Genomic DNA, 16,692 nt, shown 5'->3' with positions numbered 1-16,692 from the left:
GTATACTGATCCAAAAGCATATTCGCTTGATTCTGTATATTGTTTTAAATAACAGCGTTAAGGTGCTGCTTCATTTATTTTTCGGATATTCTTGGAATCTTACACTGAACTACTTTCAGCCGATTTCGATTTCTGTAGATGATGAACACTGCACTGATTGTTTTAAGGACCTTTATAGTAATGTGATGCTCTTTCAAGGAATACTATATTTAGGTCATTAGGTCATGATGCTTTTTAGGAATAAGTTGGCACGTATGATTACATTTGGAATTATTCGATGAGGAGGTCTTTGATTTACATCATTTATATGTGATTTTACGGCCTGGTAATTGCACCAGGAATGTTTCAGATGCTTGCCTTTGCTTTATTGCCACAGTGGCCACACTGAATGCTGCATTGTTGCATTAATACATGGTGTAGGGATTTCTATGAAAAAAAAACATGGGTGGGTAACTACATGTTTACACATCATGAGTTAAGACATTGCATCCTTCGTTAGTGTGTTTCGTGCTTACATGGTTGTTAGTGGCATATCCTCAGGTACTGAATGGTTTGTTTTATATTTTGAATGCAGTCTGCCATCATTGCCTTAGCATATTATTATTATTATTATTATTATTACCTTTTTAATGTATTGTCATGAATTATGAGTTAAACCGCATTGTCAATGCTCTGTACCGAGTTGCTGTGCAATTCACTGTTAAACATTGTGTGTACATATCTATCAGACATTTTAAAAATGTGAGTAACGATGCCATTCCGAAATCCTCTCTCAGCATTTGTACTACTTTATGACATGAAATTAAATTATAGGCCATGGTTTAATCTAATACTAATACAAAATATACTTTGTTAGATCATAGATTTTAGTATTTACTGTATATTTGCTGCTTTGTTATTGTCTACCTGTATAAAATAAATAAAGTTTGAAATATCTTTTCCTTTTTTATTCTATTATGTCATCCTAATAATGTAAAGACTTCATGCAGTTCATGGAAAAGCAGGTCCTGTCTGTATCTAAGAGAGAGTATAATAAGTGCTGGTAGGTGGACTGACCTTTTCCACTAGATCATTACTACTCAAATCAGTTCTGGTTTCCTATGTGTTTCCTTAAGAATGAATGGATGGATGGATGGAGAGGCAGTAGCTTGTTTTCTACCTCTAATTCATAAGACCTACAAACTATTATGGGATAGAGAGATGCAGGTGAAGCTGAACCAGGACAAGAACAGAAAGACCTACATGTTATTATGCATAAAGCATGACATAAAGAGAAAGATAGAAAAAGAAAGAAAGACTTGAGGATGAAGCCGAGGTTGTCAGTCTCTGTACTCAGAGGCTTGTTTACTTTCATCCTTCAATACAATGTACTTGTCCTGGTTCAGCAAATATTTTAGTATATCTCCTCAAGGTACAATACTGTAGGAATGAATCTTGGATATATGTTAGAGTAGTCAGTGTGCAGCTTGTATACAGTACAGATTTACAGTCCTCTGAAAAATACCTCAACATACAGCCATTAATGCCTTAAATAGCTGCCAACAAAAGTGAGAATGTTACAGACCTCAGACCCAGGGGTATATCTGGGCTGGCAACAAAGTTCATACAGGCACAGTATCACACACACTGAGCATCTGTGAAATAAAGGAAGAGACAGCGAGACTGATGAATGTCATTCCCTTGGCGCATCAGGAAACTTTTAAAATCGTGCCATTTTTTTCAAATGAATTTGACCATTTTCCATTTAAAAATTCCTGACCTTCAGACAATTACAATTCGCATTAGCCATTAGACCATAGCAAAATCCCTTGAAAACACTTCACACTTCCTTTTAGCCTTCCTAGAGTCATGTAAACAGACAACATGTTCAAAGAGTATATTTATTTACCTGTGAAATAATTAAAACGTTTACAGAAAAAAAAACATTAATCTCTATATGTTTCACAGGAAGGCTAATGCGCCATCTGCAGGTGTGGAGGAGAACTGACATAATTCTATTGGAATTCGTAATAAAAAACAAATTGGAGGGGATGTCTATTTTGAACTTATGAAATAAACATTGTTTTCTTTACCATTTACAAGTACACCCTAAGTGTACATGTCAAAATTGTGTTCAAAGTGTCAATATATTGTGTCAATATTTTGTTGTCTAGCACCGCTTTAATCCTCCTGGGCATGGAATTCACCAGAGCTGTGGCTGAGCAGGTTGTTGCTGGGATCCTCTTCCACTCCTCTATAATGACATCACGGAGCTGCTGGATGTTAGACACATTGTGCTTCTTTACATTCTGCTTGAGGATCCCCACAGATGCTCAATAGGGTTCAGGTCTGGAGACATACTTGGCAACTCCATCACTTTAATCTTCAGCAAGGCAGTTGTCATCTTGGCGGTGTGTTTGGTGTCGTTAGTATGTTGGAGAACTGTTGTTCAGACCAGTTTCTGAACGGAGGGCATCATGTTCTACTTCAAAATGTCACAGTACATGTTGAAATCTATATTTTCCTCAATTAATCGAGTCCAGTACCAGCAGCATTTATGCAGCCCCAGACCATGCTGCTACCACCACCATGCTTGACAGTAGACAAGACACAATTTTCTTGATACTTCTCACCAGAGCGTCACCACACATGCTGGACGCCATCTAAACCAAACAAGTTTATCTGGTAATTCATGCTCTTGCACAGGTTGTCTTCAGCAAAATGTTTGAGGGCTTTCTTGTGAGCCAGCTTTAGAAGAGGCTTCTTTTTAAAATATAAGGTCATGCAAACCAACATTTTATGGTCTGAGCTCTGACAAGCAACCCTTCCGCTTCTGCAATCTCAAAAGCAATGCTGCAGCACTCATGCATCTGTTTCTTGAAGCCAGCTTTTGTTTTTGCACTACATTGTGTCTGTTTATATTCAGTCCCGAGTATAGTTTTTACAGTTTCCTCATACAGTACTGTATATTCAGAGTATACAGTAGGTTTACTTGTTGGCGCTATCTCAGGTTTTGTGTCTTGTCTTGTGTTGTCTTGTGTTTTCTGTCTGTACTGTTTTTTGTCTGCACTGTTTGCACTAGGTTGCACTCAATGCACTTTATGAAGCTTGTTGTTGTTTAGTGTAGCACCAGGGTTCCGTTGTCTCGTTTTTACTGTGTAATGTGTACCACTGTGTATAGTAGAAATTACAAAAAAAGCCTCTTGACTTGACTTGATGGTGAGGATCAGGGTTTGAATCCTGCTTTCTTCCTGCCATTTACAATGTGGGTTCAACTTGTGCTACTTACATTTGTATTCGCTTCCTACATCTTTCTTTAGCGTTAAATTCTTGTGTTGATGGTTTGAAAAGAAAGATAGACCTGCTCTAATCAAGCTTCCCATCCTGTTTTTTTCTGATGGCTTAGTGGGTTAAGGCTGGTACTTTGCTAATGTTGGTGGTCAGGGTTCAAACCTGGCTTTCTGTCTGCTAGTCATGAGGTAGGTTAAATTCCTGATTCCTACATCATCATATTCTTGTTTTGATGGGTTAAAAGAAAGATAGACCTGCTCTAAACAAGCTTCCCAGCTTGTCCTTCCTGATGGTTCAGTGGGTAATGCTGGTACCTTGCTAATGGTGTGAATCAGGGTTCGAATCCTGCTTTGTCCTTGCTAGTCATGATATGGGTTTACTTCCTACGTCTGTCTTTAGCATTATATTCTTGTGGTTTGAAAGAAAAGATAGACCTGCTCTAAACAATCGTCGCAGCCCATCCTTCCAATGGTTCAGTGGGTTAAGACAGGTATTTTACTGTTGGTGGGGTTCAGGGTTCGAGTCCTGATTTCTGTGTTTCTGTCTGGTCTGAATTTCTTGTTTTGAAGCATGAAACGAAGGATAAACCCCCAAAAAAAAGAAGGTGTGTTGTGGGACTTGATGGCTTTGTGGTAAAAGCCTTACCTCTGCACTCAGAGGTTGCTGGTTTGAATCTGGCTTGTGTACACACTGGGTAAGCTGTGTGGAAAGTAGTCTGTGGTGAGCAATTGAGTGGTTGACTGTGAACAAAGGCTGTGAAGACCTGCTGCTTCCTAGCCTCAGGAAAAGTGAGGGTGATAGGTTTTTGGCAGAATTTTTCCCTATATATGCAAAACTAAGTCGATACTTTTTTGGACGTTTTTGCTTCATAACCCCTGTTTTCAGCTTCTCAGCCACTGGGGGGGGCAGATGCCCGGATATTGCCCCCCTGCTTCAGGATACACCCTCCGAAACCGTCCACATCCAACCTTCAACGCAGCCATTCCTGACACCTTCCACTCTCTTAACTTCGAGTCCTGGCCAGGGTTTGAACCGGCAACCTCTCAACCCAGAGGTAAAGCTCTTCCAATTGAGCCACAGGATCTCCTGCAAGGACCTGATTTTTAGAACCTTTTATAGTTCTTTATTAAAACTTTTCTAAACAATTTAAAGGCAAGCTAAGCTGTAGGAATCGAACCGGGGAGTCAGACAGCAGAGACTGTATCACTAACCACTACACTACCATAGGGGTGGCAAACAAGGCTTTGCTTATTGGACTCTTGGTTTTCTATAGTTAAGAGACCGCTGTTTTCTCTTAGATCATGATGGTAGAGGGTCAAAACTTCTCCTTCCTGTTCATTCTCTCAGTTACTCGAAGTCTATGAGAAGTGACTCAGGTACAAGAACCACATCTCCAACACCTGCACCACTGATATACCATGATTTGCCAGCAACCAATTTTAATGACCTTTCATTGTTCTGTTTTTAAAAACTTCTTATAATGTTCAATATGAAACTAGAGGAAAGAATCGAACCAGGGAAGTCTTTCATCATAGATCACTAATGGCATTACTTCAAAACTCAAAACTTGTTAGACATGTAAATAAGCAGGAGGACAGAGACAAAGAGACACAGACACAGCTTTAGAAAGAGTGAGAAACAAATAGACAGCAAGAGAGACATATACAGTGAGACAGAGACATTTACTAAAAGAGACACAGAGACAATTAGAAAATAGAGAGACAAAGATAGCGAGATATAGCCACTTCCTGTTGGAAGTGTTTATCTCGAGCGACTCTTAATGATCTCATTTACTAAATGAGCAGTAGTGAGTTAAGGGCTTGCTCAGGTGCCCAAAACTGGCAGCTTGGAGGTGTTAAACATGTATCATATGTTTTAACACGCTACAATCCGTCACGGTCCCTGAGATCTCAAAACTCTGGGCTTCTAGAAGTTCCTAGAAGAGCAAAGTCCACTAAAGGCGGTAGATCATTTTCACATTTAGCTCCTACACTCTGGAATAGTCTTCCTCAGACACACTCTCCCAGTTTAAGTGCAAATTAAAAACATATCTTTTTTAGCAAAGCCTACACACAACATACGTCTCACATCATAACCTTGTGCTCCAGAACATCTGATCACATGCACATTATCAACTCGTGCTGTTAATATCATGAACAGCAGCTACGCTAATTACTCTCCACTGCTTCTCTTTCTCTCCCCATCCTGAGGCATCCTGAGGTTGGCCAGCTCCAGTCACGTCCCACCTCATGAAGATTATGGACCTTTGAAGAAGTAGATGCCAAACTCGCAAACATCCCGAACCATCTAGAGACGTACCAGTGCCAATTGGATCCCGCTACATGTGTGGTTTTGACATTGGACCTCCTGGAGTGTTTAAAGGCTCTGGCGTGGAGAAGCTGATGCTGTATCTGTGATGATCACAAATGTTGAGCTCATAAAACTAGGAGCTACTGACCATATAGACTGTAGAAGACTGTAGAAAGAACATTACTTATAATCTTATACTCCAGTACTCATGTTAGTTCTCATTCTCCAGTGTTCAGTATTGTTGAAAGATTTATGATCAAACTCTTGATGTCACCCAAATGAGGATGGGTTCCCCTTTTGAGTCTGGTTCCTCTCAAGGTTTCTTCCTCATTACATCTAAGGGAGTTTTTCCTTGCCACAGTCGCCACGGCTGCTCATCAGGGATAAATACACATCATTCACCTTAACTGTTGATTTCTGTAAAGCTGCTTTGAGACAATGTCTGTTGTGAAAAGCGCTATAGAAATAAACTTGACTTGACTTGACTTGATATGTAAGCATATTTACAGTGATTAAATATAAAGGCTATATCAGTGCAGAGACATGTGGACATAATTAAGAGCCTTTGCTATGTTTCCACACGGACAGTTAATGAGGTGATACCGGAGAGACTGCACCTCTTCAAGTCAAGTCAGGAAGCTTATATATAAAAAAATAATAGACATTTTACAGATTTGAATGATGTATTGTTTTTATCTGTACGATCAATAAAGACAGTAATTTAAGTTTGTGTCGCCATTATGAGGGAAAACCCCACAAAACGCCACCTAGAGGGTTAATTGTGTAAAACATGGCGGATTTTGGTGTTTGATTTGAGACTTGGTGCATAAATAAAACAAAAGTTTACTGATTAAAAATATTTTTATCTGGAGTTTATTTATTTATTTTATATCTAAGTAAAGAAAGGCCTCTTTTTTATTTAGTTATTTATTTATGTATTTACATTTGGTGAAACAGAAATGTGCGCTGAATTGATAAAATTTCGTGCCGTTTAAAATCATTTTCATTTTTAAAGCCAAATATACATATACATACATACACACATATACAGTGAGGAAAATAAGCATTTGAACACCCTGCTATTTTGCAAGTTCTCCCACTTAGAAATCATGGAGGGGTCTGAATTTGTCATCGTAGGTGCATGTCCACTGTGAGAGACATAATCTATAAAAAAAAAATCCATTTTAACTATTTATTTGTATGATACAGCTGCAAATAAGTATTTGAACACCTGAGAAAGTCAATGTTAATATTTGGTACAGTAGCCTTTGTTTGCAATTACAGAGGTCAAACATTTCTGTAGTTTTTCACCAGGTTTGCACACACTGCAGGAGGGATTTTGGCCCACTCCTCCACACAGATCTTCTCTAGATCAGTCAGGTTTCTGGCCTGTCGCTGAGAAACACAGAGTTTGAGCGCCTCCAAAGATTTTCTATTGGGTTTAGGTCTGGAGACTGGCTAGGCCACGCCAGAACCTTGATATGCTTCTTACAGAGCCACTCCTTGGTTATCCTGGCTGTGTGCTTCGGGTCATTGTCATGTTGGAAGACCCAGCCTCGACCCATTTTCAATGCTCTAACTGAGGGAAGGAGGTTGTTCCCCAAAATCTCGCAATACATGGCCCCGGTCATCCTCTCCTTAATACAGTGCAATCGCCCTGTCCCATGTGCAGAAAAACACCCCCAAAGCATGATGCTACCACCCCCATGCTTCACAGTAGGGATGGTGTTCTTGGGATGGTGCTCATCATTCTTCTTCCTCCAAACACGTTTAGTGGAATTATGACCCAAAAGTTCTATTTTGGTCTCATCTGACCACATGACTTTCTCCCATGACTTCTCTGGATCATCCAAATGGTCATTGGCAATCTTAAGATGTGCCTGGACATGTGCTGGTTTAAGCAGGGGAACCTTCCGTGCCATGCATGATTTCAAACCATGACGTCTTAGTGTATTACCAACAGTTACCTGGTAAACGGTGGTCCCAGCTCTTTTCAGGTCATTGACCAGCTCCTCCCGTGTAGTTCTGGGCTGATTTCTCACCTTCCTTAGGATCATTGAGACCCCACGAGGTGAGATCTTGCATGGAGCCCCAGTCCGAGGGAGATTGACAGTCATGTTTAGCTTCTTCCATTTTCTAATGATTGCTCCAACAGTGGACCTTTTTACCAAGCTGCTTGGCAATTTCCCCATAGCCCTTTCCAGCCTTGTGGAGGTGTACAATTTTGTCTCTAGTGTCTTTGGACAGCTCTTTGGTCTTGGCCATGTTAGTAGTTGGATTCTTACTGATTGTATGGGGTGGACAGGTGTCTTTATGCAGCTAACGACCTCAAACAGGTGCATCTAATTTAGGATAATAAATGTAGTGGAGGTGGACATTTTAAAGGCAGACTAACAGGTCTTTGAGGGTCAGAATTCTAGCTGATAGACAGGTGTTCAAATACTTATTTGCAGCTGTATCATACAAATAAATAGTTTAAAAATCATATATTGTGATTTCTGGATTTATTTATTTTTTTAAGATTATGTCTCTCACAGTGGACATGCACCTACGATGACAATTTCAGACCCCTCCATGATTTCTAAGTGGGAGAACTTGCAAAATAGCAGGGTGTTTAAATACTTATTTTCCTGACTGTATATATATATTAATACAAAACGAATTAAAAATGTTGTTACCTAATGAATGTGTCCAGGCTGAAGATCCACATATAGAACACAAGCAGAGAAAAGATGATGATGATCAGGAATGTGTCTGTTCTCAGTCATGTTTACATCACTGACTCCCTCTGTCTCAACCACATTAACCCTAAACTTCTCATTGCCTTCTGCCTGCTGATTCTTAGTTTCATAAACTAGTCTACATCTGTGGTGAGTGAGAGACAGGACTTTATACACCAGTGGATTGAAAAAGACACGCAATGACAAGAAATCGGTTGTTCGGCTGAAATTGGCACGCAGTGAAAATAAAAATAAAAAATTTCACCAAATCAGTGGATTAAAACTAAAGTAGCAAGTCTGTTTTGAAAATGTAAGAAGTACAAAGTACAGATATTTGTGTAAAACTTTAATGAGTAAAAGTCAAAAGTTGTCTGAAAAATAAATAGCAGAGTAATGTACTGATACCAAAAAAATCTACTTAAGTACAGTAACGAAGTATTTGTACTTCGTTACTTCCCACCTCTGAGAGCAACAATACTGATTCTCAAATCGTCTTTGTCATGAGGTGCCATATTGAACATCCAGTAGTCAGTATTGTAGTAAGAGCACCAACTTGTATCTGCTCTAATACAAGATACATAAATTTGTATGGTCCTGCCAAGCAGACAAAAACATGAACGTGATAAATAGGACATGTGGCTTTGCATGGTTAAGTGACATACAGCTGTTATCACTTAGGGTTTACTCACTTTTATTTCTACTGTATCATCCCTTGACAAGATATATTAAAAAGGTTGCTGAAATGTAAGGGGTGCACTCACTTTTATGAGATTCTGTACATGTTACTATGCATAAAGCATTACATAGAAAAAAAGATAGAAAAAAAAGAAACAAACAAAGAGTAGGAGTTGAGAATGAAGCTGAGGTTGTGTGTCTCGGTACTCCGAAGCTTGCTTTTTATCCTTCAACACTGTCCTGGTAAGACATGCATATTTTATGTAGTTTACATATAATCGATGGATGGATGAACAGAATAAGCATTACTTGTTTTTTTATCTCTGGTTTTACATTTAATGTGCATTGATGGATGGATGGATGGATGGATGGATGGATGGATGGATGGATGGATGGATGGATAGATAGATAGATAGATAGATAGATAGATAGATGAAAGAAAGAAAGAAAGAAAGAAAGAAAGAAAGAAAGAAAGAAAGAAAGAAAGAAGATGAGAATGAAGCTGAGGTTGTGTGTCTCTGACATGTTATTGTGCATGCATCATGATATATAGATAGATAGATAGATAGATAGATAGATAGATAGATAGATAGATAGATAGATAGATAGATAGATAGATAGATAGATAGAAAGGAAAAAAAAGATGAGAATGAAGCTGAGGTTGTGTGTCTCTGACATGTTATTGTGCATGCATCATGACAGATAGATAGATAGATAGATGATAGATAGATAGATAGATAGATAGATAGATAGATAGATAGATAGATAGATAGATAGATAGATAGATAGATAGATAGATAGATAGATAGATAGATCACGTCACGTGTCTCTGTACTCAGGAGGCTGGATGTAAAGGCGCTGCAGCGACCAGCTCAAACTAGATTTTCAAAACAAAGAGTAGCGGAGGAGGAGCTGCACTTGCCAAAGGAAAGCAGGAGAGTTTACACACACACACACACACACACACGCAAGCTCTCTGGTGGTGAAGGACCTCTCCCACAGCAACAAGGCAAGTAGCATTATTCTTTCACTATCATATGTGTATTTCTAATGCAGTGGAATATGCATGTGTATAGCAGTGATAGTGTGTGATAGTGTGTCTGTATATAAATATGGAGTTTACTCTGATGCAGACACACCTTGATATATTTTATATATATATATATATATATATATATATATATATATATATATATATATATATATATATATATATGAATTCTTAGAATTTTACAAAGAAAATCTTATTAAATATTAAATATTAAATAGTCATCTGAATAGGCTTGTGATGATGCTGTGCTCTTAATGATTCATTTCTGTGAGTGAAAATTATTACTGGAGAGAAATGGACAGATCATTGATTGGGTAATAAAGCCCTCGCAGTGGGCATTTAAACCTGACACTCTTATCAGCTGTCCTGCTTGATGCCACCATACAGGCTTTTTTTTAACTGGCTAATGGAAATAGAAGGTGAACCGAGGCACCAGTGCTTGCTGTATTTTTTCACTGGCTAATGGAGACGTTGCCCTCCGGAGTGCCAGTGCAGTTTTGGGTGCCAGCTTCACTGACCCACTTTTCGAAGTCATTACAAACAGGTTTTCTTGCCTGGGCTTTTTTTTCCTTCAGTTATGATTGTACAACATTACAGATGATGGATAGAAAAACACACCCACAACACACCAAATGAAGTTTTTTTTGTAATTATGCATCATATAAGCAAATGTTTGTGGACACCTGTAACGATTCATTTCTGCGGCTGAAATGTATTAATGGAAAGGAACTGTAATGCTTTTTTCTGTTCATGCATCAATCTATCAATCCATCCATTTATTGTTATCACAGCTGTATAGTCTTTGTGTGCCATAGCATTCTAATTATAATTTTCCTTCACTGAAACTTAAGAGTTCAAAACTTGTTTCAGCATGTCAGTGTTCCGTGCCCGGAATGAGCTCCATGAAGATATGGTTTGCCAAGATTGGAGGTGACACAATTAAGGATCTTGTGATTGAAAATTGAGACTAAAGACTTCCCAGACGAGTGTAGTAAATTGCAAAGAGAGTACAAAATCTAGAATGCGATGTTCAATAAGGACATATAGATGTGATATTCGGGTGTCCACAAACATTTGGCCCTACCGTGTAACAGATTGGACCGTTTCCCAGATTTGATATGCATTTTAAATCCTAAATTAGATGTGGCTGGTTTACTTTGGATATAATTGAGTTACATTCAGGCTGGTGTTCAACACCGATGGGGGCTAGAAACAATCAAATCCAATCTGGCAACCTGCAAATCCCAAAGCCTCAGGCCCACAGTTCTCCGCAGGCGGCTAGCGTCCCGTCATTCCTCCAAAGAGCTGTTTTTGTCCTCCGATGCAAATAAGCTTACATTCAGAGCGCTTGCCGAGAGACACTGCATGGGATCTGTGCTCTGGCTCTATTGGAAGGAAGGGAAAAAAAAAAGAAGAGGGGAAGAAAAACAGGCGAGAGCCGGCTTTTGTTTCGAGGCACTGAATTGGGCTGCTCTCCCTCAATCTGGCATGGAGGCCTTTAAGAGCACCCCTCTGTTTCCCACAAAAAAAAAAAGCCCCCTTACATTTATGAAGCCGGGGGAAAATGGCAGTGAAAGAAGGGCTGCATTAATGGAGGGATGGGGTAATGAAAAGGACAAGTGATGTTTGTGCTTTCCGGGAGGAGAGAGGAGAAAAATATAGAAAGGCACTTAAATAGACTCATGCACACTGGAGGCTTGGTATGATGTTATTAGCTACTGGCACTCTAAGTTGGATGCTTTGTAAAAAAAAGAAAAGAAAAAGAAACATTCACCATGAGGTCTATTTATTGCCATGGCTTGCTTGAATTCCTTTATTTTCTTGCTTTTGCATGTTTAACGTGAAAGGCCCTTGGATTTCCCCAATGATGGATGTGTACATTGAGAGTGTTTTTCTTGTCATGCCAAATGGATCAGTGCTTTGTGGTCCCTGTCTTGATTAGTGCTTTATTAGCTGTGTGGTCATCATTAATCTTTTAAAGAAAAAAAAAAAAGAAAGACAAAACACAGATTTTTCATATTTTATTGTCTTCAAACGATCGTTTTTCCTCTAAGATGCTTACAAATAAAATGACCGTAGGGTGAAAACGCAAAGAGACATTTACAGCATTAATCTCTATTATCTGGGTTATATTTTGTATTTCTTCTCAGAAGAACGATAAACCGCATAATGCAAACGATCATATCGCTTTTCCTCGCAGGTATTGAAAGTCTGACCTTCAATCACTGTTATTCACTAATGTGTCCAGAAGCTCGTTTCGAGCTCAATCCCTGCTGAAACCGTATCTCCTCCATCTTTATGTTCATTTACACAGCACGTTACCACTTTGCCAAATAGGCAAATAATGCTAATGATGCAGATGCTAATGATCGCACAAAATTTTCCACTAGCCTCACCAGCTTTTCCTCTTTTTGTTGGGTTGTTTAATATGGAAAGAATGTTACAGAGGAAAATTAAACCAGTAATTTAGAATTACTCTTAATATAGAGCAGATGTTGCTGGCAAATGGGGACGCTATCACTACATCAGCCGTTCAGGGGTGGTTGGAACTAAACGAACAGAAACTGACTATCAATGAAGCAGGGTAGTATCAATTTCACTACAGGGCTTCTTTCGGCTCGGAAATAGCCGCGGTTTTCATTCCAGTTTTAGAAAATAGAAAATGAAATATTCACTGAGCTGAAACATACCGTTAAATATTTATAGGCCAATATTCAGAACATAAACTGTGAAATATACGTTCACTGTATCCTGGAAACATATGGTAATTCGTAATACTTTCACCGCAGTGCTAATAAATCATTTTCAAGTTATACAGTATTTTATTAGCCTTCCTTATGAGCCAAAGAAGCAGTATTCACAGCTTTTTCGACTTGTAGCCAATTCTGACCTGCTGTCTGGGTCTCCCCTATAGCATGAAGCGTGCCATTTGAGAGTGTGAAAGCTGACACAAAGACAGCACTGGATATTTCTAAAAGAAATGTTGCAGTACCATATTTTCTAGAGAAAGACACCTTGAAACCGTGTATTTATCCATATAAGTCAAGCAAGACGGATCAACCTACTGAAGAAAATACTCAGAAAAATAGCATATTGACTCAGCTAGCAATTATCCTGAGCTAGTAACGATTTGTCAGTGGTCTTCAGCATTATGCCCATGGGGACCTGCTAGCTATCATGGAGTGTGTGAGTCACCCATCAAGCACATTCTATAAATAGCCTCAGTTTTACTCCTTAATTTCCTTACATTTATTTTTTGAACTTTGTAGGCATTTCATATTGTATAGTATATATATTTATTTATATGTTCATACATTTTTAAGAAAGTAAGTATAGTATAAAGAAAAGTAAATAAATAAAAAGCTAGGATATCAAGATATTTTATATACATTATATCATATTAACGCATTAATAACAAGTTACGGCAAATTCGTTTCAAAGGCACAAATTTCTCTTATTGTGCGATTAATGCAGCGAGCATTTCCGTTTGTCCATTTAAAAAAAAATATATAAATAAATAAATGTATAAGGTGAAATTAAAACATTCAACGCAACACATTTATTATTCTATACTCAGATATAAAAAAATAACAAATATTAAAATGAATTACATTCTTTTTTAATCACTACATTTGATCAACACATTTGTTTTACTGATGGGAAAAGTCTAAAATCAGCACCAAAATCCTCCATGATGAACACATCCGGCAATTAAAACCGTCCGTGTGGAAACGTAGCAAAAGTTTCGCTCGGTGTCCTGATGACTGACATAATTGAAAACACATAATTGTTATAATTGCTATAAAACATTTACAATCATTTTGTCTTCATGCTCTATTGTGTTAAGTTTGTTTTCACTAATAATAAACATACTTAAAACATTCACATTTGTCCATGTTGATTAGAGTATTAAAATCTTGAAAAGTATTAATTTGAGGTACATTTTGAACAGATAAAAATGCACGATTAAGTTGCGATTAATCACGAGTTAACTCATGACAACCATGCGATTAATCACGATTAAATGTTTTAATCAACTGAGAGCCCTAATATACTGTATATAGCATTATATATATATATATATATATATATATATATATATATATATATATATATATATATATGTGGGACAAGGAGCCCTCGGTCACAAAAGGTTGTTTGGAGACCCCTGGCACAGATCTTCCACAGTTATCTATTCATGAGCATATGTATAAGTATATTATAACTGCAAACTAAAGAATTTTCATAATTCTGGGTCAGTCAGGAAAAAAAAAACAGCAAATCCCCACAGCAAAGAAGGAACTCATTGCTGCTTTGTGCATGTTTTCATGTCTGAACGAATAACAAGAAAACGAAGCTTCAGCTCTCATAAAATACAGTGACTAATAATTTAAAATCGGTTTGTCTATTACACATTCACTGTCACACTCCCACAGCAAAACATTCCAACAAGAGAACAGATTCATGCCACAAATAAATTAAACTTACTATGGAAAAGCCTCCGAAAACCAAATTGCCTGAAACTAAGTAATGGCAGTCGATATCCTCGTCCAGAGATTTCTTACTGCGCAACCACCTTATAACATTTTACAATACTATTAAAAGTAATATGTAATTGTATTTAATGGTTTATTCTGAAGACTAATTGTCAGTAAAAACGTCTAGCCAGTCCTAATAAAGGTGCCAAAAATTGGTCAGGGTACAAAAAGACACTTTATTTTAACTAGGTGCTAGATGTGTACTAGAATGAGATACAGATGTTGTTTTCCACACACCAATAATTCCCATTGGAGAGAATTTGCTGCCTTTAGATATTTGAGTTGTGCTTTGGGGTAACTCAGTGATTAAGGCTCTGGGTTACTGATCGGAAGGTCGAGCCCTGGTATCAACAAGCTGCCACACATGGGGCCCTTGAGCAAGGCCCTCAAATAAAGCAATGAAGTTGTTAAAAAAAAAGCTCAGTAACTTGTGATGCATCTTTATGACTGTGTACAAGCAGATTGATTTAACCTGTTGCCATTTTCTGTGCACAGGATGAGGGGTATATTCTCAGTATCGATCATGCTGCTTGTGGCTTTGGCCCTTGCTGTGGAAGCCGTAAAGACGAAAGGTGAGCATTTAATCACATTAATGTTAATAATACGTGTATGTATATACGTAATATATTTGCTAATATGTATTTTCCCGCAGAGAAAGCGAAGGAAGTGAAAGCAGACGTCGATTGCTCTGAGTGGCAATATGGGAAATGTGTGCCCAGCAGCGGTGACTGTGGCGCGGGTGTCCGTGAGGCCACGTGCAACGAGCAGACCAAGAAACATAAGTGCAAAGTGCCATGCAACTGGAAGAAGGACTTTGGAGGTACATGCTTTCGGAAATGCTTCCAGTACTAACAGTTCTCTAATACAATCCACTAACCTTATTTTTTTTTTTCCATGTAGCTGATTGCAAGTACAAATTCGGCCGCTGGGGGGAGTGTGAGGCAGGCACTCGAAGCAGGTCTGGAGTACTGAGGAAAATTCTGTTCAACGCTGACTGCCAGGAAACCATCAAGGTGAACAAACCTTGCAGTCCAAAAACACCCAAACCCAAGGGCGGTGAAAAGAAAGCAAAGAAAGGAAAGGAAAATTAAGTCATCGAGAGTGTGTATGTGTGTGTGCGTGTATGCGTGTGTCTTTCCTCCAACATATAAGTGGAATGGCGCTTAATCTGCAATGAGGGGGGGAAAATTGTAACCCTATCTATATTTGATTGTCTTTTGTTGATACAGTTGTGATCGTTTCCTTTGTCATATTTTGAAATCATTTTTTGTAGGAAGCTGATAACTGTAATTCACATGACATTTATTGAAAAAAAGATTATTTACTAAAGAAGCATGGATATTTTCTTTTTTGGCCTCTTGATCTTCGATCAAAATACTGCAGCTGTAGATTTTACGAAACAATTTTAACACCCAGCGATCAACATGGATCCTTACTTGTATTATGTCAGTTAAAAGAAACCCCTCGAATTTGTAATACGCTTGCAATGGTAAGACGAACCGCTCAGCTACGCTTATAAATGTTTCTAGATTTGTAATCAGTGTTCAATCAGCATCACTAACAGATACTTCTTCAGGTCTGTGAATAAATTAGTTTTTTTTCTCTCTCCAATGCTATTCTCTTTTGCATCCCCCCCTCACCCCCCCACCACTAACATCCACAAGAGGTTTTGGGGACACTGTTATTTTTTTTTTTAAACTAATAGTATCAGTTTTTGACTTTGGAAATTGACACCAAACTCCTGACTTCACTCTGTGGAGCTACAGATAAAGAAGAACGTTCATGGTTGCAATATAACTTTTACCGCAAGTAGACAACCAGCTCAAAACTGCAAACACAAAGATTTTGTGGGTTTTTTTTTCTCCTTATATAAGCAACACGAGAATGATCGGAATCCTATGTGAAAATAAGCAAACTTATTAGTCAATATCAATAAAAGGTACTTTGAGCTTCAACATTTGGAGTCAATTCATTGTTTCATGTTCATTCGAAGCACAATATTTTTTTTATTACTTTATTTGTTCGGCGATTTATACGATTAATTACATGCTGACTGAGCGCTCCCCAGAGTTTCATCCTGTGATGTCATACAACATCGTGGACACTTGGAGAAAGAGCTTCAACTAGA

At 38.2% G+C, this 16,692-nt stretch overlaps 1 protein-coding gene across 1 annotated transcript; it reads left to right on the top strand.

Moving 5' to 3' along the window:
- Window positions 1-9,835: 9,835 nt before the first annotated feature.
- On the top strand, window positions 9,836-16,519 carry mdkb (midkine b). Its single transcript, XM_046858561.1, has 4 exons — window positions 9,836-9,984; window positions 15,060-15,136; window positions 15,217-15,384; window positions 15,465-16,519. The coding sequence occupies exons 2-4, from the start codon at window positions 15,061-15,063 to the stop codon at window positions 15,653-15,655; spliced, it is 435 nt and encodes a 144-aa protein (XP_046714517.1). The 5' UTR covers window positions 9,836-9,984; window position 15,060; the 3' UTR covers window positions 15,656-16,519.
- The last annotated feature ends 173 nt before the right edge of the window (window positions 16,520-16,692 follow it).

Source organism: Silurus meridionalis, chromosome 10 (assembly GCF_014805685.1).
Source record: "Silurus meridionalis isolate SWU-2019-XX chromosome 10, ASM1480568v1, whole genome shotgun sequence".
Taxonomy (NCBI): Eukaryota; Metazoa; Chordata; class Actinopteri; order Siluriformes; family Siluridae; genus Silurus; species Silurus meridionalis.
The sequence above is the reverse complement of the archived record's forward strand: the minus strand, read 5'-3'. Positions and strand labels throughout refer to the sequence as shown.

Coding starts and splice junctions, on each gene's coding strand:
- mdkb (XM_046858561.1), top strand. CDS start 15,061: ATGAGGGGTATATTCTCAGTATCGATCATGCTGCTTGTGGCTTTGGCC. Junction 15,137..15,216: donor GGAAGCCGTAAAGACGAAAG/GTGAGCATTTAA, acceptor ATTTTCCCGCAG/AGAAAGCGAAGGAAGTGAAA. Junction 15,385..15,464: donor CTGGAAGAAGGACTTTGGAG/GTACATGCTTTC, acceptor TTTTCCATGTAG/CTGATTGCAAGTACAAATTC.